The 26,409-nt window shown below is 34.1% G+C and overlaps 4 protein-coding genes across 4 annotated transcripts; 2 read left to right on the forward strand and 2 right to left on the reverse strand.

The window, feature by feature from the left end:
- Positions 1–80: 80 nt before the first annotated feature.
- Positions 81–7,503, reverse strand: LOC125840129 (polynucleotide 3'-phosphatase ZDP). Its single transcript, XM_049519099.1, has 12 exons — positions 7,114–7,503; positions 6,313–6,372; positions 5,814–5,870; positions 5,680–5,721; positions 4,062–4,133; positions 3,652–3,708; positions 3,041–3,117; positions 1,847–1,928; positions 1,585–1,701; positions 1,004–1,125; positions 841–910; positions 81–456 (listed from the first exon to the last, which is right to left on the reverse strand). The coding sequence occupies exons 1-12, from the start codon at positions 7,423–7,425 to the stop codon at positions 403–405; spliced, it is 1,122 nt and encodes a 373-aa protein (XP_049375056.1). The 5' UTR covers positions 7,426–7,503; the 3' UTR covers positions 81–402.
- A 1,042-nt stretch (positions 7,504–8,545) lies between these two features.
- On the forward strand, positions 8,546–11,996 carry LOC125808108 (uncharacterized). Its single transcript, XM_049487867.1, has 5 exons — positions 8,546–9,288; positions 9,538–9,693; positions 9,784–9,870; positions 10,599–10,703; positions 11,641–11,996. The coding sequence occupies exons 1-5, from the start codon at positions 8,635–8,637 to the stop codon at positions 11,680–11,682; spliced, it is 1,044 nt and encodes a 347-aa protein (XP_049343824.1). The 5' UTR covers positions 8,546–8,634; the 3' UTR covers positions 11,683–11,996.
- Positions 11,997–13,645: 1,649 nt separating this feature from the next.
- LOC125807904 (multiprotein-bridging factor 1b-like) lies at positions 13,646–16,512 on the forward strand. Its single transcript, XM_049487657.1, has 4 exons — positions 13,646–13,860; positions 14,946–15,029; positions 15,757–15,839; positions 15,998–16,512. Exons 1-4 carry the CDS (start codon positions 13,725–13,727, stop codon positions 16,115–16,117), a joined length of 423 nt encoding a protein of 140 aa, XP_049343614.1. The 5' UTR covers positions 13,646–13,724; the 3' UTR covers positions 16,118–16,512.
- A 131-nt stretch (positions 16,513–16,643) lies between these two features.
- On the reverse strand, positions 16,644–21,583 carry LOC125807237 (tubby-like F-box protein 7). The gene is made up of 4 exons (XM_049486959.1): positions 21,182–21,583; positions 20,329–20,416; positions 19,470–19,599; positions 16,644–17,447 (listed from the first exon to the last, which is right to left on the reverse strand). The coding sequence occupies exons 1-4, from the start codon at positions 21,545–21,547 to the stop codon at positions 16,871–16,873; spliced, it is 1,161 nt and encodes a 386-aa protein (XP_049342916.1). The 5' UTR covers positions 21,548–21,583; the 3' UTR covers positions 16,644–16,870.
- Positions 21,584–26,409: the final 4,826 nt, after the last annotated feature.

The raw sequence follows: 26,409 nt of genomic DNA on the forward strand, positions 1-26,409 counted from the left end.
ATATTGATCTTAATCATGTGTCATCATAGAACAAACTCTACAAATTGTAACAATAAGTCTGCAAATTCACAACTGAAAACTGACCAACAATTTCCAGTCAATGCATCACTTCATAATTTTGAAGAATAAATGGTTTCATGCAAATTTTGATCCGTCTCCAAAGCAAAAAGGACTGAGTTATGGATTTGCAGAAATCTCAGCAAAAGGATGAAAAAGGCGATAAAATGGAAGATAAATTTAAATAAGAATCCAAGGTAGATAACGGAAGAACTATTTACACAAATGTCAACCCCTTTGCAGGGAAAGAGTTGTACGCATGTTCCTTCTACTTTAGCTCAGACAGTTACTTTCTACTGTAGTAGATGTTACACGAAACAAAATGCCCAATTCTCATTGTCATTGTCAAGTTTCCTTCTCAAAGAATTCCTCTGGAACATAAAATCTTAGACCAATCGCCTGCAACAAAATAACAATGGAACCCCGTATTATACAGTGTTATTTGCATGCATTGGAGGTGTGCCATCTTAAAAGGGGGAAGCAGAATAGCATTTTTACTACTAGAAAGAAAAAAAATCAACTGTGCAGCTGAGAAATTCAATTGAAGCCATTCATGACATAGATGTACATGTAAAAATCACTAAAATGTCAACAAATATGAAACTTTGAACTCATAATTTCAAATGTGATTGAACCCTAAGTTTAAATCCGTCTCTTATAGCATACACAAGTACATGCATATCAGCAGAGCAGTCAGTCTGAGTCAAGTAGGGATGTGATACAAAAGTTGAAAACAAGCATGTAAAAAAATTACTATTATCTAATGTCAGCAGAATTAGGTACCTGTGCAAATCTAATATCAGCATCACTATGGTCACCTTGTCTGCCAGCAGCATCACCAACATAGAAAGACCTAGAATGACGAAAGAAAGCTCTATTAGATTAGTCAACGATTAGGAAGTAAAATATTTAAAATTGGGCTATTGACCAAGGAAGAGGAAATAACTGGTCCATGTCTATGGGAACTCCAGAATTGAACTGCTTTTTCATAATATTCCACATCCCAGTCTTAGGCTTGCGAAAGGGATCTTCTGGCTTGATCTTACTCAAGCCACAAGCGATGAAAACCTGCATCAATAGAGCTATGAGAACTATTTACAGAGAATTCTAGTAGATTTTTCTCTCTGCTATTTTCATCACTTATGACGGAACCTGCCACCCCATCCAGACAAGGGCGGAGGCAGCATATACTTAGGAGGTTCATCCGAGCCCCCTTCGGCGGAAAATATTACTATTTATACATGGTTAAAATTATTCTTTTAGATATGTATAATATATGTCGAACCCCCTTGCACTAGTTCGTGTGTTTACTTCTTAGATTTTGAACCCCCTTATTAAAAATCCTGGCTCCGCCACTACACCCAGAAACCACGACTGAACCAACAACAAATAAAAGTCAAAAAGAGATTAATGAGAGAGAGACTTCCTTTTACCCCATTATCCTATAAGTGAATTAACCTTCATTACGTCAAAGAAAAATACTGGCTAGATCCAAAATGTTGATGCACACTCTACAGATCCAATCACCTGAATTGGTACGCCAGCAACTTTGATGAATTGTTCAAGTCGTCCAATTTTCGAGTCCACAGCTGCCTGCCTACTTTTCTTCCAGCGCTCAATGTTGGATTCATTAGTAAAAATTACCTGCACGTATTAATAAAAATAAGATGGCTGATTTGCAAATAATGTGACGAATTTGTCAAACATACTTCAAATCCACCTAGTGACTTAATATACTGCAGCATAAGAATTAAACATGCTATTTAGACACTACAAAAAGGATGTCCACCAGCTTATAGCCATCATTGTACAAGCTCTGCAGCTTCTCCGGGATTGAAGGATGCATCAGAGACCAAGCATCTGCACCAACTCTGAGAAAAATGGAACTCCGTCATATCAAAAAGAGAAGTTTGATTTTAAAAACACTAATCTAATTCCAGAATATTTAAAATACTTATCTAATTCCAGAATATTTATGACATTGGTATACATAGTCTATCCTAAAAACTAATAAATAGAGAAAGAATGTTAAAATGTAGTATTCACCAGACACAGAGTACTTTTCTTTTTGACAAAGTCACCAAGACACTAATAAGTTATGTAAACAAAGAGCTGTGTATTTGGTGTCAATAGAACTACAGAAGAAATAAGTACATCTCAGAGTCCCTTTTAAAAAAAAAAAATACACCTAACAGTTTAAAAACGGAAATGGAAGACATGGAGGAATTCCTTGCTAAAATCTATAGTTATGAGATTTTGGGTGGAAGATGGCAAAATGATATGGCTACAAGGAAAAGGTTCTCATATAAATCATATAGAAAACCAAGGTTCAAAGAAATCAGTTTTTTCACACAAAGTCACAAGTTGACATGCACTCTCATAGCTACAACTTAAGTAAGGAAGGGTAGGCCAAAAAATGGAGGGAAACACAAATAACTTTTTTACATTGTGATTTGCTTACTTTATAGAGTTCTATTTATTTGTATTTTGATTACTTGAGTGCTTCCAAATACGGTGAATGAGAACTCAACAACTTGGAGAAAAGCAACACCATGAAGAGAGATTGAATCAAGGAAGTAGTGCCTTCATGCCTACATGTATATTCTGGGAGACTTAAAGAGGAAAAACTAGAAGAATCATGAAGGAACTGAAAAGTCCTCGCGGAGAATTAAGTGCTCTTTTTTTTGGGTTATTTTGGGGTAAGAATATTTGTATGTACAGATAGTTGGATGTATGTCTTAAATGCTTAATATAATATTCATCATCGTACAAAGCCACTACTTTGGAACAAGTAATACCTGTTTAGACTTATTAAAAACATGACAATTCTTTTCTATTAAATCCCGTGTTCTCATACATTCTAGAGTTGGTTTAAGTTCCACTCACACATTATTTAAAGTTGACAGTTGCAATAATTATCATAAACACACTCTCATCTCAAGAAGAGTTTTAGATAAATATGAAACGAAGGAAGAAACCATACCTTCTCACATTTGTATTTGCAAGACAACCATCAAAATCAAAGGCAGCAATTTTACTTGAAGCATGAAGCCCATCGTCCTAAAAACCCAAAAGCACATAAAGGTGAAAAGCGAGATCTTTTGATCACATGCCAAACCAGTGCTAGAATACAAGCCTCCACGCCATGTGTCTGGCTCTGTATCTGATACTATTCCATCCCATTAGAGGTCATACAAGTTAGACTAGAAGTATAATCAAAAGAAGTATGAATGGATTATTATATCATCATTGATTCATTGACCAAAGTTGTGGTTTAAATAAAAGTTCAAACAATGAAAAGGTTGAACAATATGTCAAAAAGATGTCACATAAAATTGGAGAAGGAAAACTTATAAATGTAGAGTGAGAATGATGAGAGAGAAATTGCAGCTGTGAGATGTTGGGCAAAGAAGAGTACACCTACATACTAGCATCCTACAGAGTGAATATCTTGAATACCTACTCAACAACACCCTGGACCACTACCACCACAGCAAAATGCTATCTTCATGTACTCAATGGAAAACCCCACACAACTTGAGTGTCAACATTTTTGTCAAATAATTTATCAAGCATAATCTCAATAAGACTAACCTGTTCAAGATATATAATCGTCTGAAATGCCCTCCACTTTGGTAATAATATAGCATCCTGAGAAAATAAATAACGCTCCATTAAAACAAAGTGCCAAATCTGATCAGTGGCCCTTCTTTTTTACAAATATAAAACTGCAGTAAAAAATAACAGGTAGCACAGAAGCTAAAAAGACCATTCATTTTCATATCGTCAAAATGAGGCGGCAAGGGGGTCAGTTAATTAGCTAATAGCTAAATCAGAAAGCAGCTATTTGTTAAAACATTGCCGTTAAAATGCCATCCTATGAAGAAAAATAATAAAGGGTTACAAACTAAAGTTTTCCGATTCTAACATTTCCATTCAATTTTTGCTGCTCTAGGATGTGGGGACAGGGGATTACTGATTTTGACATATGCCAGATATCGTACCTTATAAGTGTCCCTCACATCAGAAATAGAGAAGGCCATCTCCAACACAGGTTCCTCTTCAGTGGCCGACAGCTAAAAGTGTTTTGTCATGCAAGACATGCTTAGAGAGTCAGTTCAACTAAAATGAAAAGGAGACAAACATAAAGAGATGCTACAAGAACATGGGAACATACTGCTTAACGGAATTGTGCAGACTAATCAACGAAGTCATCTCACATTTCAAGATCTATTCAAAGTTTATCGGTGGTTCAAGTTTATCCTATTGCCAACTTCAGTGCGGAATACCGAAAATGAAAAGCAGAGACAACTGTTCCGATCAGGTAAATCCTGAAGGCTACCCCGGCCTTGTAAGGGAAGATGACAACCATCTCTCCTTTGTATGACCAAAGACAATTTTAGTTGTAAACATGCAGAGCACCAAAAACAATATTTGCATTCTGGACTGGCTAGATGATTTGTACATGCATGTTAATGTTTGCCTGACAAGTGCAAACATAGTGCAGAAAGACCGAAGAATATAAATGTCTCCTGATTATTCTCCCGTATTTACCATAAACCTGTTGACATGCCATAGAGAATGATGCTTTTGATTCACTAAAAATCCACAGAAATAAAGAGTACATAAGATTGGTGAAAACATTTGACATCTCAATTCCTGGTCACTGCTCTACAACAGTCCACAAGCTTCTAAGAAGTGTATAAGTTAAAAAATCGTTATACATGACCAATTGCTTCTATAGTTGGCTCTAGGATATCTACGGAAAGAAGGCAGCACTACAATAACATCTAGGTGCACTTTATCAAACAAATAAAAAAACATTTAGGTGCATGATGCTTTTTGGAATCAACATAATATGCTTAATGTTTCAATGGAGTTTGATTAGTTAAGGGACAGAGGGCCTGAAGAAACCAAGGAAGAAACAAAAAGATGCTTAATGTTTCAATGGAGTTTGATTAGTTATAAGGGACAGAGGGCCTGAAGAAACCAAGGAAGAAACAAAAAGTCAATAGTGGAACAGCATATAAGAAATGCATTCATGTGCTGCAATTAAAATTCTCCATAATTCTATTACTCAAATATGCTACATTGATCGGAGGACAATTTTGACAAATGATAGTACCAAATAAGCTTACCATAAGAGAGTACTTAACCGGTTATGCACATTCTCATATACGAACACTACATAGTGAACTTGATACCCACTAGCTGTACTCAATATCATTACCTATACTCTACAACAACAACATTCCTAGTTCAATCCCACAAGTGAAGTCTAGGGAAGGTAGGATGTATGCAGACCTTACCCCTACCTTTATGGGGTAGAGAGACTGCTTCTGACAGAACCTCGGCTAAAAGAAAAGAAGAGTTAGAAGCACGATTATAAGAAAATCAGACAGAAAAAATTAACAGGATACAACGCAAATATGGCAACAGATAGTACTAATAAACACTGATGAACAAATAAGACTAAACAACAGATAATTACCTATACTCAAATAAGACTAAATCAAAGTAATGCAACTGGATACAAAATAAATTCAAGTTCTGGCTTCTAGTTTCCTTTTACTCATAAAAACAAATCTACTGGAAACTTCAACTGGGAACTGCAATATTAACCTTTAGTCGCTTTTGCTTGCTCAGTTCGTGCTCTGAATCTCCCTTCTCATATGTTTACAAGCCAGATGCAGGAAATCAGTGAGAATAAATAAGTCAATAGCAGAAAAAACAGCTCCACTATCACTTAATGTTACCTGTGCACAAGTTTCCTTTTGTTTTCTGTCAATCTTATCTGAGTTTGCATCGGAAACCTGTAAATTAATCGCTTCATTGTCAGCACAAGTGAAGTTCCAACAAACTGACTTGTTCGACAGGGTACCTCAACTTTAAAATTTACATAATAGTACAAACTCAGGAATAAAATAAGTCCAGCAAAGCTTCAAACTTCAGGAAGTAAAAGCAACAGGTGAAAAATTTGGCAACTCAACTCGATGACAATATAACTTGAAACATTTCTCAATTAAAGAAAACTAGAAAAGGATTTGAAGCAGCACGACTTGGTCAAACTCATGTCTTGAGTTTCAAATAGAGGGAAATTCTAAGTGGAGTCAATTTCAGCCTATATATTTTTGAAAACAGTAAGCTGCTACTTTGAGGTATTAAAAAAGTAAGCAGCTACTATGCTACCATAATAAGCACTTTATACTTGCATTACAAATGCCTAAAGAATTTAAACACTAAAGAAGACAGCACCTTCTGCAAAGTTGCAATCTCGGTGTTAATCAATTTCTCCAATGTTTCTTTATCTTTGTTCTGCATAAATCAGAAAGACAAGCTTAGCTGCAACGAAGAATATTATCAACTAAAAGAGAAACCTTTTAGTTATCAAATAAAACACCGAGAATAAAGTATAGTTTATCAAGATGGCAAAAAGACTCTATAATGAAATAAAGCTGCTCCAAATCAGGTGGTGTCAAATACAATCGCATGCACCTACAACTATTTGATAACAAAATTGACTTAGTGCAGGACTGCAGGTATATATTTAACAAAAGTTCATATACGTAGCTCTAGCGGAAGACAATTTATGACATGCTCACCTATAGATACAACTAAAAGAAGATACTTTTTTTCACACTAATGGACAATCAAACAAACGGCATAAAATGCATATTGGAAAATAAAGATAAAAAATACACCTAAAGTGTCGAGGTTTTTCAAGTTTCATACCTAAATTATTTGTGGGTACTACGTGAACTATAACCAACTATTTATCAAAACACACCTCAAAATATAAGTTGTTCCCTTTTACTGCCTAAAATATCACCAAGTTAAGGTAGGAAATAGGAACCATTGATAGTTAAGGTGTATTTTGATAAATAATTGGTGATAGTTCAGCTAGAAAACTCACACACTTGATAGTTAAGTTCGTATTAAACTCAAAAAACTGGGGACTTGTGTTTTTGACTCGTCACTCTAAATAATTCAGTAAATACTCCACATGCAAATTGCAAAAAGGTGTTTAAATTTAGTCCAAGTTCTAGAAATGTATACCTGAAGCAATGAGAATCCAGTGATGTCTTCCACAGAGGAAACGAAATCAGAACTGAAAGGGAAACAATCGAGATGATGCCATTTTGTCTGGTCAAAGCCTTGAGGATGTTTTGACACTAATCCCAGCCTTACGGATTTCGCCGGAATCTTCTCGTCGCATTTCTTACATGACGATCGACCGGATTTCGCGTACTCAACTGTGACTTTTGTTGAAGACGCCATTGAAGAAACAAATAGTAGAACAAATCTAGGGCTAAAATTGTTGGGTCTGTAAGGAACTTTGAAGAAGCTTGAGATGTTTATGCTTAGCATTTAAGAGTAAATAATGGAGATATTAGGGATTCCTTTTCCCGCCATTAAAGACTGTTTGGTTCCAATTCCCAACTTCTCTCAAGTTCAACCCAAGAGACATTTTGGAAAAGGAAAAGGATTTTTATCATAAATTTGTAATTTTATTTATATAATTTTTAATATATTTTATTCTAGTTTGACTTGAGAATATTGACGTTTGCCCTTCCGAACCAATGCACGTTATTTAATAGGTCATTACGAACGCTCGTAAAAGATTTCGGTCAAAGAGTTGTCGGGCACACATGTCACCCAAAATTCATGGACTACACACGAAAAATGGAAAACTCTCTATTTTCCGTTTTGAATCTCGTTTGAACTTGAAAATATTGACGTTTGCCCCCTCTGAACCAATGCACGCCATTTAATAGGTCGTTACGGATGCCTACAAAAAAATTCAGCCAGAAAACCACCGGACGAACATATCACCCAAAGTCCATGGTAACAAATACGAAAAAATAAAAAAATCTCTATTTCTCGTTCGGACCTCATTTTATTTAAAGATTACATATTTTATATAATATTTCATTTTTAATGAAATGAATCAAATATTCATCCATCAAGTATTTCACTAAGCAATCCCATTATTATTGTTGCTCATATTATAATAGAAAATAACTTATTTTCAATCAAACGATTCAAAACCTTAGTGAAAGGTGAGTTCTTATCAATATTACTTTTTAAATAACTAAAAAGTCGTGAATTTAAATCATGGAGAGAACAAATTAAAAGACTCGTATAGGAAGGGGCAAGTGTAAATCATTATTTCACTTAAAAAACTATTCAAATTTGGATATTTTTATTTTTCAACTTTTAACCAATCTTCAAATATCATTTCAGTGTGATTATCGTTTTATTGCAATGACTCTGTTATAATATTTTGTCATGACTTCCTTTAATTTACTATAGTTATTTTTTTTATATAAGTATTATTTTGGACCCTTTTTTCAATCAAGCTGACGGTTATAAATATATCAAAAACATTCTCTCTACGTCTAACATAGTAATAAAATCTACATTGATTAATGATTATGTTATTGTTGAAATCTCCCAATATAATTTGAAATACTTTGAATTAAGTCAAGGTCTTATTATTTCAAGCGCCTAGGAGGCGAACACTTCATAAAACCCTTCAATTCTACATAGACCAAGAAGAAATTTTAGAAAGCAAAAATGGCCTGGAAAACCGATACTGACCTCGAAAATTCCGACCCAATTCCAGATTCCGGCGATGTTGAGTGGCCTTGTAAACCCGTCGTTGAATCTTCAGGCTGGCCTACTAGTTGGCAAAACGACAGTAACAAATCAAAGCTACAAACCCCTTTGCCTACCGCCGAAGACGAAGCTGCGAACAGCAGTCAACTTCCGGCATTGCTCAAAGTTGCTGAATATTTGAACTCCACACTCAGTCTAGACGACGATGACGAGTTTTCTGAGTATATAGGTGAAGATGGGGATTATTTCATCAATGGGGATGAGGGTTTTCTGGATGGGGAAGAGGGGTTTCAGGACTATGATTTTTTTGTGAAGTTGTTTAAGCAGGATGATGGGTTAAGAGAGTACTATGAGAAAAATCGAGAGAATGGGGTGTTTTGTTGTCTTGTTTGTTGTGGGGTTCGTGAGAAAGGGTGGAAGAGGTTTAAGGATTGTTCATCTCTTGTTCAGCATTCCATAAGCATTGCGAAAACCTCTAAGAGACGAGCTCATCGGGCTTACTGTAAAGTTGTCTGTGAAATTCTTGGTTGGGATGTTAATAGCCTGCCTTCCATTGTCCTCTCTGCAGGCGTTAAGCTCGGTGGATCTTCTGATAAACCAGTTAAGGCTCAGGTAACTGTTTACTGTAGGTTTTGGTTTTAATTGGACATAGCTCAACAATTTGATTGTAAATCATCCCCAAATAGATAGATAGATAGATAGACTGTGTTATATGCTGAAATTGTTAGTAAGTTTATGTCTTATATGTACAAGCTTCGAGCTATCAAAATGCTTATGTCAAGCAGAGTGAAATAAATATGTCCGTCAAGTCATTACCTTGACATGCAAAGCCAATGTTTTTATCAGTTTGCAATCTTGCAGGGGAATGTAGATGATGATGGTGGGGATGACGGTTTGAGTGGTCATTGCAAATCCACAAGTTCTGTAAGTATCAGCGATACTGAAGTGTCTCTGTCGAAGTTGTCTTTGATTGATGAAAGCCAACAAGGAAAAGATTGTTGCTCTGCAAAATTAGAGGTCCGTTTGATGGCTAGTAGTTTCTATGTACTATGTATATTAAATGAGATTATGCTAAGTGTTAGCTGACCTGTATTTTGTATTTAGCAGAACTCTCTAAGTGGAGCCACTGTTGATAGAAGCTTGGGAGATCTCGGCAAAGGTACTTCTGAAACAACCAAAGAGAATGCTGAGGGGGTGAGTTTTTTGATATTGCATTTAGTTCCCATGGTAATGTCCTGCTATGCTAAGTTGCGCGGACTCGGGTGAGGGTGTCCGATACGGGTGCGGATCTAGAGGTTGGATCCTTCATGATTTAATTTTTAAGATTCGGGGATATGGATCCATAAATGGATACGGATGCGGGGATTCGCCTAAAAATAATTAAAATATCTAAAAATAGAGTTATAAAACCTAAATTATGAGATATTTTGTGGAGAACTTGGTGAGAATCCTAGAAGGCGATTAAAGGAAAAGGAGTGACATAGAAATTTCTATATAAAATGTATTTCATTTTCTTCAATTTCATCTTAGCTTTTGTATTGATTATAGAAATCATTAAAATGTCCAGTCTTTCCCCATTGATTTTGGTCAAAGTACCCAAAATTGGTTGACCAAATCGGACACAGATCCCACACCCATGTCGTGTCCAGCATCACAAGTGAAGAGTCCGAGCAACTTAGGTCAAGTGTCTGGACTTGCATGTATGTTATTGTATTTTATCTTTAGCATAATTCACTTGCAAGTGTCGACAGAAGTTGTGAGTGTGGGGGGGGGGGGGGGGATTGTCATGTCCGGTGAAGTTTTTGGGCTCGTATATCTTCTTTTCAATTTCTGTCCTGTGTATTTCTCTTTATTTCTTCTATGCTATGATTATTACGGAGCTGGAATTTCACACCATTAGATTGGCTTGTATGTTGTTTTAGGAGAATTCCGTGAGCAAAGCTGGTGTTGATGGACTCTTGGAAGATCTCAGCTTTCTCACTCTTGAAACACAAAAATTGAATGCAAAGGGTGTATCTGATCATGTGGTAAGGCTTCGTGTCTTTTACTTCTTCATAGAATGTGCCATGTATATTCCCCTACCAGGTTGCTATCCAATATTTACTTACCTTCTCCATATGGAACATGTCACTGTTAGTATTTGAAAGGTAAAGCAACAACCATTTTCTCAATTATTTTCAACATATATGAACCTATAAAAAATTTATGTTTATAGTACTTTATCTCATCTAATTTATATGTTTTATGCACTGTTTCATTAAAAAATTTAATCTTTATAGTACTTTTTCTCCTTTAATTATATGTTTTAGTTTGGAACGTCAAAATGTTTGACACTTTCACATGTTTCGACCCAGTAGCAATGGCGAGGAGACTTTAATTTACATATTCAGTGAATATACAATTGCAAAACATTTCTGGAACTCTCTCAATATCCATATACACTCATCTACCAATACTTGTAATTGTCTTCAGAACTTTAAAACCATTTCGCCTACCCTACCTCGTATGCTATTACAATGGGACTTTTGCTTCCCTCTTGTCCTCGGGCATATATGGATCAACAGAAACCACAATGTTTTCAACAATTCTGCTAAGGAAATCCCTTCCAATCAGACCACAGCCGGAGTTTTAGAATTGATGTACTCCATAAACTTGACAACCATTTATGGTTTGCCCCCAGCCCCCCACTGCCGATGGTTTGAAACTTAATGTGCAGGGTGCTTACAATCCGACCACTTCTGTTCAAGGAATAGGTGGAGTCTTTAGAGACAATAATGGTAACTGGATTAGGGGCTTTTCAAGAAAAACTACTGCACTAAACCCCACTCACATAGATCTCAAATTCATGAAAAACTCCAAACTGCATGCACTCACAAACTCCCAGATAAAAACTGATGCCACAGAGGTAATAGCTCTTATGAATAACCCTCCCCCACTTTATTCTAACATTATTGCTGAATCCAGGTGCCTTATGAAGAAACTGGGGAATCCTCCAATCTGGCATAGTTTCCGCGAAGGGAACAAGGTGGCACACATTTTGGCAATGGAAGGTTCCAAGAGATCTCCTCTACATCAACCAGTGTTTTTGTTTGAATGTGCCGCCATGGATTAGTACCAACCCTACAACAAGATAAAGAAGGCTACTATATTAGGAAAAAAGTCAGTCTCTTGGTTTGTAATAGTCTAGCAAAACTCGGAAACCTATGTAATAGTTAGTAGTACTGCCAACTATGGTGTAACCGCTACTTGCAGGAAAAAGTAAGTGAGCTCGGAACGTAAGCACTTGAGATCTTTTGTTCTAGGCCATGTCTTAATTTCTACTTTTCCTTGTTTAGATGCATGTAGTTGAGACTTCAGAGAATATGGTTTTGTATTTAGATGGAAAATCTCTGTTGGAAGTGTTCTAGGTGAACCACTTTGTTCAAAAAGACGTTACATTTGCCATTGACAGCAAATGCTCTGAATGCTTTTGTTCTAGTGGTAGGTAGCAGGTACCCGACCAGATAATGAAGGTGCACACAAGTTGTCCCCGTCACAACTATATTGACGAGCAAAATTTTAGGATGTGTTTGGTATGAAGTTTCTAATTTTTTCATGTTTGGTTGGCTTAAATATTTTGGAAAATGTTTTCCGATCAATTTATTTTTCTCAAATTTAAGAAAAATGACTTCCCTTAAAAAATTAAGGAAAATATTTTTCAAAACTCTACTTCATCCTTAACTTTCAATATTTTTTTCCTTATTCTATCCCGTACCCCTTACTCGACCCTCCCATAAAAAAAATTAAAATTTTAAATTTTCGTATTTTCTTATATTAATTTTTTTTTTAACCTTACCCCCAAACCATTCCTCCTACCCCCAAACCACCTCTATCCCCTACCTAGTAGCCACCCCTGCTAATTTTATTTTTAAAAAAATATATTTCAAAATTTTAAAAAACAATTATTTTTCATGCAACCCCCACCTTCCCCCGCAATTGGAAATCTGGGTCCGGTCCTGGATTGGATTTTGGAACGGTCGTCGGGGTTGTATCCTAGTTTGGGTGTTAAGTGTCGGGTCCTAGATCGATTATTGGATTAAAAATTATATTTTTCTAAAGAGTATTTTCTAGTTCAAGCCAAAAATAAAAAAAATATTTTTTCGTTCATCAACCAAACATTAAAAAGTATTTTCCAAAAAAAAATTTCTATTCGCCAACCAAACATTATTTTCCAAGAAAACATTTTCCTTCGTACCAAACACACCCTTAGTGTTTCGTTCTCAGCAATATATTGACATATAATGCGACTTAAAAAGAAAAATGTATGACATGACAAAATGATTGTAATTTTCAAAATTCAGAGAGGTGACAACTCTAATTCTAGTTTTTTTTTTAAAAAGACAAGAGTTTTTAAACCGTGTATTAAAGAATCTCAATTTAAATTTATAGTGGTTAATCAATCCCCAAGGGAATAACACTAATACTCAAGAAGTCTAATTTTCCTTTTCTTTCTTCATGTGAAAATAAATAATAGGGGCTCAAATATTATATAAACTATAAACTAAACTATTTTAGCAGATAAAGGAATAAACTGACCATATTGAAGAAGAGGAATATAAAATTACAATAACTTCCAATGGAGAAAAGAAAAAAAGAATTTTAAAAAGACCAATTCGGATAGACCATAAACCTCAAAGATGCAAACTTATCCGTATATTTGACCTCAAATCAATAAATACATAACAATATTAAAATACACTGATTATGAGTTTTTTATTATCATATTTATATTAATTGATATAAGTAACTAATATCGAGAAGTAAATATAAAAAAAAACATATGCTAAAATGCTAAATAAAAATTTAAAAATATCTTTTATAATTCAATGAACAAGAAAAAATAAATTATTTAATTATAACTATAATAAGTTGCATTGATTTGAGTAATTTTTTAGTATCCGTCTATATAAAGCGCTATAAGCACAGAAATGGAATAATTTTGAAGAGCGTACTAACAAAGCGAAAGGAGAAGCAAGAGAGAGATTTTTCCCGCAGAAGAAAAAAAAAATATGAGTGGAGGATTATCACAAGACTGGGAGCCGGTGGTGATCCGTAAGAAGGCGCCGACCGCCGCCGCACGCAAGGATGAGAAAGCTGTTAACGCTGCCCGTCGCTCCGGTGCTGAGATCGAAACCATCAGAAAATGTTCGTAACCTACTCGCTGCTTCGTTTTTTTCATCTCTACAACGCTCATATATATGATGCTGTTCTAATTATTAACCTTAGCTTAATCATTTCTTCGATTGCTCGTATAATCTGTTGGTTTTATTTCGATAGAGATTTCTAGCTCGATTATTGTTGCTGACTCTTGTATTGCTCAATTTTCTTATTTCTATATGCAGCTCCGATTATGCTAAGTCTTCAGCTAGGGTTTTCATATTTTTTTTGGTTACGATTATTGCTTGTTTCTATGTGTTTATGTTTGATTGATTGATGTACGTGCATATTTTAAGCTATTTCAAGTATGTATACTGTTTAGTTGAAATGTTTTTGGGTATATGACCACCTTAAGGACTGGTGTATTATCTCTGCAGTGGGATGGGGTGCTTATGAAGACCAAACTTGTTGATTTTCATGAGAATCAGAGCTTCCAGTTGCTGGCAATTAACTGTTTTCTGCTTATTTTGGGTAGATTGAAGTCTTTTATCATCCTTCTCACGCCAGTCTAATTTCCATGCTCTTGCTGTACATTCGTAACTAGGAAAGTTGAGTAGAAGTATAATCCTTAAACGTGTCTTCCTTATCCTTTCATACTAGAATTTTCAATCATTGTAGTATTGCGTCATGCTACCTTCACTCATTTGAAACTTGAAGTTTCTTTCAATATTCATTGAATCTGGAATCTATAGTTGAATCTGGTAACTAGAAACCATGAGGTGTGAATGAAAATGAATTCCCTATTTGTAGAGATGAGATGTTTGATGGGACATATCTAACATTTCTTCATTTTGATATACGTTTTCTAGTGCGTTGCAGATACTTCAGGATATATTCTATGTTGTTAGTGTGTAAAGTTTTACAAATATGAGGGTCCTTGCATGGCAATATGATGAGTGCTATTGAATACTCTCTTTTGAGCTCCCCCCCACCCCGAAACACACAAATCTTTCCGTCCAAAGTCCTTTCTTTTTTTTCCAATTTCTATGTTGCCCGTTTTTCCTATTAGTAAACTTGTGTGTATTTGTTTTTGAGGGATAGTCGGTGCTTACAATATCTATCTTCTATTGCAGCTACTGCTGGCATAAACAGGGCTGCCTCTAGTAGTACGACCTTGAACACCAGGAAACTTGATGAAGATACTGAGAATCTGGCTCGTAAGTTAAAGCAACACCTTTTACAACTTAATTAGAAATGTGTGTACGAGCATACATCATATTTAGATTATGTTGTGTTCTTTTGGTTGAAGTCATGCTTGCTTCTAATTGTTCTTTGGTGTTAACTTTGATCTCCTCTACATTATTTTGAGGGTATTATGTTAACTACTTCTGATGTTTCAAACACATACTTCCATCAACGAATGTGTTTACATTTTGCAAAATTTTGAAATTTCTTTGAACTTCATTATAGTGAGAAGAAGATTCCTTCTTAAGGTCTGCGAGTCAAAATGTTTTGGGAACACATCTACCCTGTCAAATGAAAATCATCCTTGAATGCTTTCTCTACATCTATACTGCTTTATTCATAAACACATTATGCACTCTGCTATATTCATTCCCGCTAGAAATTGTTTTATTCAATATCCACAATTCTTATGCATGTGATGTCATGTTGCTGGGGATAGCGCGGTTAATTACTTTATTTCATTTGTGATCTCTCTCTTCTCTTTTATATGTTCTCCTTTTTTCACTCTGATAGATCTCCTGCTATTTAATGATCTAATTTTGTTGTTTGAGCTGTTTTGACTTCTGTATCTGTTTCTACTCATTTATGTATGCATTTCATCCTCAGCAAACAATATAGTAATATTTTGTACCACAACAAACTCATTCCTTCCTATGACAATATCTGCTTGAAATTTTTCGTTTTTTACCTTGTTGTCAGATCAAAAAGTACCAACTGAACTAAAGAAAGCCATCATGCAAGCTCGACAAGATAAGAAGCTGACTCAGTCTCAACTTGCTCAGGTATACCATTTTTCTGTCTCCCTCCTCCCCAACCATCCCCCTAAGACTTAAAAAGGAAGTAGAAAAAGGGGAAAATGAACAGATTGCGAGTACCAGGTGACTGATTCCATAATCTGTGTGAAAATAAATGGTTTCTAATATTCCTTGTTGTTTTGCAGCTGATAAATGAGAAGCCTCAAATCATCCAGGAGTATGAGTCAGGAAAGGCAATTCCAAATCAACAAATCATCTCTAAACTGGAGAGAGCTCTTGGTGCAAAACTCAGAGGAAAGAAATGAAGAGCCTCTTGGCTTCTCAAATCTCTATTCCAGTTCTAACTGTGGTCATGTACATGGACAACTTTTTCTGTTAGCCCTCTTTCTATAACCACTGTGGTGCTTATGCCTGTGTATGGATTGATGGTTGTGAATTTCTTGGCTAAATGGGTGTTACTTCTGTGGAAAAATAAGACGTTTATGCTTGTGCAAGGGATGTTGTCTTTGTGCTTTCCCGTTTTCTTTAGAAATAGTTCTCACTTCTGTGAGGATCAGCATTTGAGATATAATGGAAGACATAATTGACATATGGGAAAATGCAAAGTATATCCCTTTGCAGTGTGGAATATAATTTGATGCTACAATTCTATACTAATGGAGATGTTACCTCTTCTATATATAAAAAAATAATAACCATATGTGAATGATTTTGTATGAGCATTGTTACTGCGTGCTATGCATTTTTAGCACTTGTCTAGAATTAAGTTATTATTATGAAGAGTGAGTTTCTACAGATGTAGAGAAACAATTTACTATGAGCAGGAATGTGTTTCGCGGAAATTGCCCCGTGTAGTACAGAGAACTCCGCTATTTGTTACATTGATGTTGAAATTCTCATAAAGGTTAAAATACACTTGGTCCGACCATCTACTAACATTTACTAAATTTAGATTTAGCACGAATAGAGAATACTAGATTAAATAAAAGTGTCATTGTGCACCCAAAGAAAAAGAAGACGAAAGCAAACTAGGAAGCATATTACAAGTTATTAAGAATCTATTCACAGGCCAATTTTGTACCAAAACTGGTCAGGCAAATTGCAAACGCTTGGAAAGCAGACAACGGCTTCCTGTAGTCCATTGTAAAAACATCATCTCCTACTTTCCCAAACTGGAGGATAACTGTATCTTCGTCACCTTTTCCATCAGGTTGGCTTTGGTCCATTGTTGCAACTAGCTGAAAGTTTTTCACAGATGCAACGGTGACCCTTCCGTGGAAATTTAAACACCAACATTGCAAATGCTCATGCCACCGTGGAGCTTTGTTTTTCAGAACTGTAGAGTTGGCTTCTGCGGAACCAGGTTGCTTCTTCTTCGGAGCATCCTGAGATTTGTCAATAACAGCTTCTCCAGGACAGGGGCACTTGAGTGAACATATCATCCTCCTTGGTCCTCTAGACTTCAACAGGTTTAACTTGTAGGAAACATTTCCCACTTCAAAATTACCAGCTGGTAATTGGGGACTAATTTGCTTACTTGCAAAACGTCGACAAGACCGGCTGCTTGATGGCCTTGCCCCATTGTGTGGGGGTTGACTATCATATATGGTAAAATTGGTTCCAAGAAAGTCCGATCTGTCAGTTGGATTCAATAGGAAGGTTAGAAAATGAAGGAACAAACAAGAATGAAAATAAGAACACATCTTTTCTTCTCCCCTTACTTGGAAGAATACTTATCTATCATAATGACAGGGAAACACAGGTATTAGGGTGGGATATTGCAAGTTAAAAAGGAAAATTAAGCTTTGGCCAAGAGATAGGCGACATTACATGCTTTTTACTGTGTTGTTGTTTCTAGTGATGTATTTAAATGTTTGTTTCTCCAGCTAATGACATTGAACGCAAGACTCAAACGGAAAATCTGGTTAGGAAAGGAGAGTAAAAAAGACAACAAAAAAGTCCAAATAAAGCATTCAATTTTCTAACTTCCTCTCAAGGCAAGAAACCTTAACAACAAAGAAACAACATTGATGGGACTATCTTTAAGAACGTTTCTATGGGCCACTAAATGAAAAGGGTACCAGCACACTTTTGTTAAGGGGGGTGATACAGCTGTGTACTTCCAGCTGCAAGCATCATCATTTTTTGTACCGACGATTGAACAGATTCCTTAAGGGCAAGCCATAATAGGAAAGTGTAGATTTCCTTCCTTAGTACAGTTCCAAATAAGAAGAGTAGATTTCCTTCCTAATTAATGTGTCATATTTCAACTGAAGTAATTGTTTGATGAAAAACTAACTAGCAGAGGAACATTAACATTGAAGTTAACCTTGTCTGCATGATCAGAAGTGTACAATTGCATGTTAATTCATTGTATCAAGATTAGTGTTCTCAGTTACATGGCAGCAAAGATGGGTAAACGTCTAGATACCAAACAATTTTATGTTCCGAGACTTGGATATCTTGACGTAATATTTGGAAATAAAGAGAGGAAGAAATAGCACCATGCCAGGATTCTTCTTTCTAAAAATTTTATGTTCCGAGAATTCTGTCAGTGGTATTATCAGCAGTTGCCAGCCTAAAAACAATTCAGTTGCTCGGGACACAAAAGTAACAAGATCTGCGAAATTAGGTAGACTATCTATCACATAAATTATAGCTTAAGAATATAGCCAGAATTTTTATCCCTAAAGAGTTGAATTTCACCATGCCAGGATTCTTCTTTCTTGCAAAATATTAATAGAGACATTGCATGAGGGACATCAAAAAGGTATGCAAATAAAAAAATCTAAGGTATAACCAGCAAGACTATTTGGAATGCCTCACAAATATTCTCGTCCCACCTCAACACCACTACTTAGTCTTGATGCACCCTCTTCTCTTAGCATTCTAGATCACTAAGCAGCCTGTTCAAGCCACTCTGCTTTGTAGCAACATATCAAACCAGTTGACCTTTTAGACAAAAAATGCCTCACAATTTGGCTTCTAATGTGTGACACCAAATATCTCCCAACAAAACAAGTTTTGTATCTGATACACTTAGAAGGAAGACACATTTGACACTATACTAGTGACTCTTATTGCACATCTAGATTTTAATTTTTCATCAGATATCATATGTATTGGTAAGGTTTGGTATTCCTCTATTCTTCTCATTCTTTTGTGAAACACGATCTGGAAGAGAACCTTTTGAACTTCTACAGGATCAACCAAACATGCAGCAAGAAGAAGCAACATAAGGTTGAAACACGTTGTGTACATAATAAGTATGTACATGTTACTTTATACAACAACAACTATGTATTATATATCCACGGAATCTTTTCTTCGAACTTAGGTTATGTCAATCTCAAAGAAGAAATATAATTATTAATTAGTATAATTTTCACCTGCACTCTACCGAGTTCTAGCCATGTCATTCTATATTTTTCTATAAACATCATTTTTCCTAAATTCAACATCGGCATCTAGTCGTCAAGCTACATATATGAAACTAGACGTGTTAGTGAGAATTATGATATTTCTGATTATTAGGACTTTAAAGATACCGCCTAGCTTTGGCCTTCAGATTCTTTTTGCCTGACAACTTTGAACACATATAACAGCAAAGAAATGGCCTTCATCAGTATTAATTTTAAGGGGTCAACTAATATTTACCTTAACTTCCCAACATACGCCTTACTTCTCTGAGACAAATCATCTGCGTCAAGAGATATTATATATTCAATGTGAGCACCACTTCTGTACCTCCGGGCTGCTAAGAGGAACTTCCCCTGGTCCATTAACGCTGCCAAATATAAATACCAAGAAAACATTCAAAAATAATAGAGAAATCTCTAACAACTAGGAGCAACATATTATGACTGATGAGTCTACACGTCTTTGAAACAGTATCTGTTTTAGTAATTGGAGTATCAGACTCAAACCATCCATCAAACTAATAGCTTTCGTGAAATAGGAATGAAAAATACAATACAACAGTCTTTTATTACACGGAGTCCGGATAAAATGTGAAATGAAAATAAATAATCATGATGAATTTTCATGTCATGCTTATAAAAAAGATAATAACTGTGCATGTCTTTAGACTTTGTAAATTGCCAAGAAAGTACAGGCAAACTTTCAAGTGCTTTTAACTATTCTAACTTTAAGAGATTAAAATATTAAAACGGATTATGGAAGATTTCAAATCTTGATGAAAGAAAGATGGGAGCACGATAAAGATAGGTGCGAACATGTAGACAATAAATGATTGAGACTTCCATTGATAAGTCAATGAGTGTTTAGTTGAATAGTCAATGCTGATATAAAGTCTAAACAAAACATGCAGACCAAGTCATTGACCCAGAAAGATTCAAAGGCAATTTAAAGCGTATGCCATTCAGTTGCTAAGCAACCACCTAAAGTACAGTCCCAACCAGCATTTTCATGAAGTCAAACATCAATTACTGCAGCTAGTAGCCAATTTCCCAAGGCTAAATTCCTGAAAATAATATTTGTCAAAGTAACAACTCACAGGGTGAAAGAGCGAGATATAGGTAAAAGGTTGCGTTCTTCTTGTCACGTTTGATGAAACATTGAAGAGGAGGGTCCCGAGGCCCTGGCTGCAGAAGAAAATTGGAGAAAGAAGGCATCATTAACAGCTGCATTAAACATTATAGATAAAAATACAAAAACGAAGTAAACTAAGCACCTAACTACCTACATTATACAGATAATCAAGCTACAGTATTTCTTTCAGCTGAATTATAACTGAAACCAACCCAGTATTCGAAAAGATCAGTAAAAATATTTCCCACTTTTCTTCCATCAGCTTGCTTCATCTACTGGAACAAGTAACGGTGCACCTTTTACACATACAGGAAACTCGTTGTTGTAAGAGTTGATCAAATTCAGAATGGAAGAAGTTAATCTAGCCTAACGCGTATACAACAGGGACAATCCGCAAGCTCAAAAGGAAATCCCATTGTACTCCCAGCTGAAAAACAACAAGTTCACTAGACTACAAAACTACAATCGATCAACTACACCTTGATCCAAAATAGTCTGGACGGTTATACAAATCCACTATTTCTATTCCTCTCTATAATCAGCCCTATTTCACATTTTCACTCCCACCCAAAATTACCAACTCCAGAACTTCCCTTCATTTCCTTTCTTCAGTGTTTCACTTCTCACAACACCACAACAATTAAGCTTATGCAACAATGAGAACAATACAACAACACACAAATTTACGGAATCAAAGCTCAAACGACCTAAAATTACACTATTCAAACCTCCAATTAACTAAAATCACAGAAAATACCAAAAAAAAAAACAATAATAATAATTGAGGTCAAAAAAAAAAAGTTAAAAGCAATTTGCACCTGTTTAAGGCAAGACGGGAAAGTAATTTTCCCAGCCTGAAGAGACGACTCAACTACATCCTCAGTAACTTGCCTCCATCTCTTACACACACATCCACAAGCGACGACGTTTTGACGTAGAGGCCAACTGTCCTCCGAAGCTTCCACTCGCTGTATAATCTCTCTCAACAGCTCCGGCAACATATTCGACCACGACGACGTTGCATCGCCGGAATCCGATTCACTGGCGGCGCCGTTTCGGTCATCTCCAACAGCGAAATCATCTCTGGTAGAAGGTTCTGGAAGTTTGAATTCTTTGAATGATTTGGAAAATGTAAAAGATCGACTGATGATTCTTCGTGAGAGAAATGAACGACGAAGTGACATGTTGATGAATTTTTTTTTCTCTTTTTTTTTTTGTTTGTATTTTTTGGTTCTCTTTTTTTTTTGTGAAACTGTAAATTAGAGTGTGAAGGAGACCAGAAAATTTTGGTTTGTGAAAGGGAAAAGATAGAGTAAACTGTCTGTCACTTTAAACTTATATCACTGGTTGACGTGTCATGTGTGCTTAGATTTGGATTTGAATATTATTTTTTTTCAAAAAATAAATGATTTGTTTTGAAAGAAAAGTTTTTAGAGAGCATGTTGTAAAATTAAATTCTGACTATATAAGCTTGCTCACGTTGTTGATCTCAAATCGTATAAAGGAGAAAGTGATGATAGGCTGACAACCAACGTAAAACTTGTTTTTAATAATAATATACTTAGAATATTCGAGTGTGGTGTGGATATATGCAATATCTATTAATTAGAAATATGTTTTAGATTTATTGAACTTCTAACCTAGCTAGATTTCTCTTTAACAATCTTATCTTATATATATAGAGATATTTCATTATAAAACTCATGTTTCGTGAAGAACTATCTTTTATGTTATATTATAATGGCACCTATTATAATTATAATATGTGTCTTTCATTATAACATTTTGTTGGTCCCAAAAAAAAAATTACACAAACAATGATATTATAAAAATATTTGATTGTATTATTATATATATATATATATATATATATGCACACGTGAAGTGAAGTTAAACGAATTAGTAAAGATTAATATAGCTGATAATAACTTATTTAGGATTGAGAAGTATGTGTTATCGTAAATAATTTTCTTATTGAAAGTATTTTTACTTTTAATGAGCGTGTTTGTAGTAGCCAATTTTAAATTAGTATGTCAATGAATTTCTATATGGAATGATTAAATTTTAAAAAAGTTCTTATTTTGAATAATATTTTTAAAAAGTAAATATGGTAGGTAAACTTGTTTTGTTAATGTAACTCACATGTCAGATTAGTGGGTAATGATTAGTTTATTCATTGCTTAAAATGAAAGAGAAAGACTTCTTCTTGTTTGACTATTTTTTTTTCTTGTTCGAGTATAAATGATATGGTCAAAATTAGACGGCTCAAATCTCTCAAAATCTAACGATATTATTCGTTTTGTGGGTACATTTTTTAAAAATTTGAATATATATATATATATTAACACAAAAAATTATACATTTTAAAATGATTTAAATATATTAGAAGTTATAATAATTAATAATTTTAAGATATTTAAAAAAAATTAAAATTAAAGATGAATTCATTTAAATATCGAAAGGCAAAAATTATCATATGAATTAAGATTAAAGGAGTAATATATTCTTAATTTCAATCTATATGAATTCCAAAAAACAAAAATAAATCTTCGTTTCCAAGATTTTATTAATTCAACTCTTTTCTAAATACATTAAACCAGATGTGAAAATTTTAATCAACTCTATTTTATACTAATATTTTATTTATTCAACTATTTTTCCTTGGTCATCTATTGTTCCATATGCTTCCACGTGGCCATTTGATTCTTCATATAATAATGAAAATAATAAAGGAGGGAATAAGGAAAAATTGATTTCTTTTTTTCCTAAAAGTATAGAAAGACACCAAAGTTGATATTTCCACTCATTTTTTCTAAAGTATATGGACCTCAGTAAATTGCGATTTGAACAAATACAATTAGTTTATATTTTTTGGTTTTGACCTTGTTTAAATAAGTTTAACAAGAATAACTAGCATGTTAATACGTATGGTTGGCTGCAAAGACATTTTTACTCTTCGTTGATCATTAGAACTTTAGTACAAATTTTGACATTACATTACAAGAAATTATTCACAAATCCTAATTGATATCATCAAAAAAGTACCAAGTGGATGAGCAAAATGTGCGTTATCATATTTAAATCTTGGTGATTCGTTGAAATTTCAACACAAGTTGTGTCACAATTTTAGCGTAAATTGTTCAAAACACTTGATATATATTATCAAGCATTCCACATAAATTGAACCTAATCAACTCCAAATTTGATATCAAATATTATAATGTCAATTCTAACAATTTTTAATGGTTGGAATCAACTTAACCAATCAAAAGTTAATGTACCATTTTCATCTTCTTCACAATCAAGTTCAACAAGACCTCAATATAATAATGTTATTTCAATTTATTTTTTCTTAACCAAACATTATAATTTCAATTTTAAGAGTTCCTAAATATCTTTTGTTTCCTCTTGTTTTCTAATGTTTGTTGATCCTTTTAGTCACAAATTTAGAGTTGAGCCCTTACCTTTAAAAGATATTAAGATATGCACTTCCTAGAACCAAACCATACACACAACAATGATGGTGCAAAAATGGAAACATGGATGGTTTTGGAACACATGCTTTTTTTTTTGTTGATTTTTTTCCCATTTACTTATTTTTGCATTCACCAAGTATGATCAACAACAAATTCCCCTTAAAATAGGAAAATTCATTTATGATTCTAGGTAGGGAAAAAAAGAGAAAAAAATAACATACTCCTCTAATAAATACCTTTTTCTTTTGGTGAAAATGTCTTTCCAACGGAATGATATTTAATCTTTGTCATTCAAATAGATCGATTTTTAATTTTTGCTTTCGTTAATCGAAATTAAGCATAACTTCTTTAAGAGCGTAGGGGCATAATTTATGAAATTTACATCCCGTTAGAAAATGTTTAGCTAAAAGGACATAAATTAAAGGCCGACATAAAATAAGGAAAGAGTGTCAATCACGTTCTAAAACATATCACCTTATGTCCTTATCCCACGTACCAAACAATTAATCCAGCATTCTTATTCTCCTCGGACCATACGAATGTGCAATACATGCAAATGACTACTGGGCTCACGGGCCTAAAGTTTGGAGTGACTTGTTGTGTGGGTTAGTTACTACTTGATCCACCTTTTAATATTCAGCCATTCTTGAAGTATTTATTTAAAAAATAACCAACTTTCATTTATGACGATCTTTTTGCTCTTTAATTCTCATTTGATTGCAACACTACTCTGAAATTTCACTTATACAAATTGGAGTTCCTTAGAAACAACCTCTTCCTTCCTATTCGTAAATATAAGTAATATAATGCTTAGTTCATTTTTTTTCACGCATAACAAATATATATATATATATATATATATATATATATATATATATATATATATATATATATAAAAGGTCATTAGGGAATAGGTATTTGGAAAATTCACCCCACATATCTATTTAAGACTTAATATTACAGCCTTTAGATGTACTTTTTTATATTACTACTTATAACAGTTTAATTACAAGTATTGATAGATTAGTTTTAATTTATAATTTAATTTATTTGATTTAATTAGTTAGTTATTATTTTTATAATTACCTTACAATTAATAAGTAAGAGAAATAAGATAATCAATTGTCATTATCTCTTACACAATTTTAGGGATAACATTAATAGAGAATCAATTGTCATTATCTCTTACACCATTTTAGAGATTTTTTTTTCCAGTTTTCACACCCCCATCCCCACGTTCCTCTTTTACATAGAACTAATTTTTCCTTTCTCACCATCTTCAACGTTCGTCTTCTTCATTAAAAAAGAAAATCAGTAGAACTCACAATTAAGCCCCACGGATGTGAAAGGAAAGAAATAAAATAACATACTTTCCTTTCTGTATGAATTTTTGTTATGTTTGATAATTGGAAGAAGCGAATGCTTACTTGTGCCCCATTAGAAGTGGATCTGTATTTGTTTTAAAATTAGCACATGTTTTAAAAATTATATGTGCAGGAAAGAATGTCAGTTATGAATTCTGATTTTTTCTTTCTATTCTTTTGTTCTCTCTATCAACTCTTTTGTTGTCGGTAGAAGGCAGCTCAAGAAGAGCCGTTGGCCAAGGTTTCTGCTCTGGAACTAGAGATAAGTGCTACAATGCCAACAAATAATGAAATTCCGGTAAAAGATGCTTCTTCTCAGTCGAAGATTAGTCAAGCAAAGAAAATAGTTAGTCATGCAAATCAAAAGGGAAAAGAGAGGAAGGTGAAAATTGTAGAAGCGACTCATTTTGTTTTGGATTCAGATTTCGTAAGTGAGATTAAAAAGAAAAAAAAAAGCAACAAATGTCGAAATTGGTCAGTCTTCAAAACCAATCAACAAGAAGAACAACAAGGAAGGAGAACTCAGAAATCCCAATTTCAAAAAAAGGCAAAAAAGTGGTTAGGATAAGTATTTTATTTAATTTATTTTTGAATTATTCAATTTAGTATTTTTTGTGTTAAAAATATTGTGTTATGATTATTGTTGTTATGAAACTTATATTGATGTGAAAACTGTACGAAATTTGAACAATATTTGTATGAATATGACATTAATATATGATATATGAATATTGTATGAAATGTGATGGAATGTTGGTATTCAACTGGTATGAAGTGTTATTTGATATTGGTATGAAATTGGTTTGATATCAGTAGCCCAATTAGTTGATTTTAGTGTCGTTTGTTAAATGCCACAGTGCACATGAAATCTGGTATGATGTTTGAATAATATTGGTGTGAATTTTTCAAATATGCTATACTGTTTTATTAAAATTTATGTACATGAATATGGAATGAAACATGAATAATATTGGTCTGAACTGAATTTTATATATAGTGTATGAATGTTGATATGAAATTGATTTAATTTTTGTATAAATTATGTGAAATAATTAATTTATAACTACTTATAAAATGAAGTTGGTATCGGAATGAAGCATGAATATTGTTGGTAGGCTGGCAAATTCATTTGAGATCTCAATTACATGTTTTTTTCAATTTTTCTAATGGGATATCAGTTCGATACCAAGTGTACACCAATTGGGT

This window comes from Solanum verrucosum, unplaced genomic scaffold, assembly GCF_900185275.1.
Source record: "Solanum verrucosum unplaced genomic scaffold, falcon-dt-bn FXZP01000277.1, whole genome shotgun sequence".
Lineage (NCBI taxonomy): Eukaryota > Viridiplantae > Streptophyta > Magnoliopsida > Solanales > Solanaceae > Solanum > Solanum verrucosum.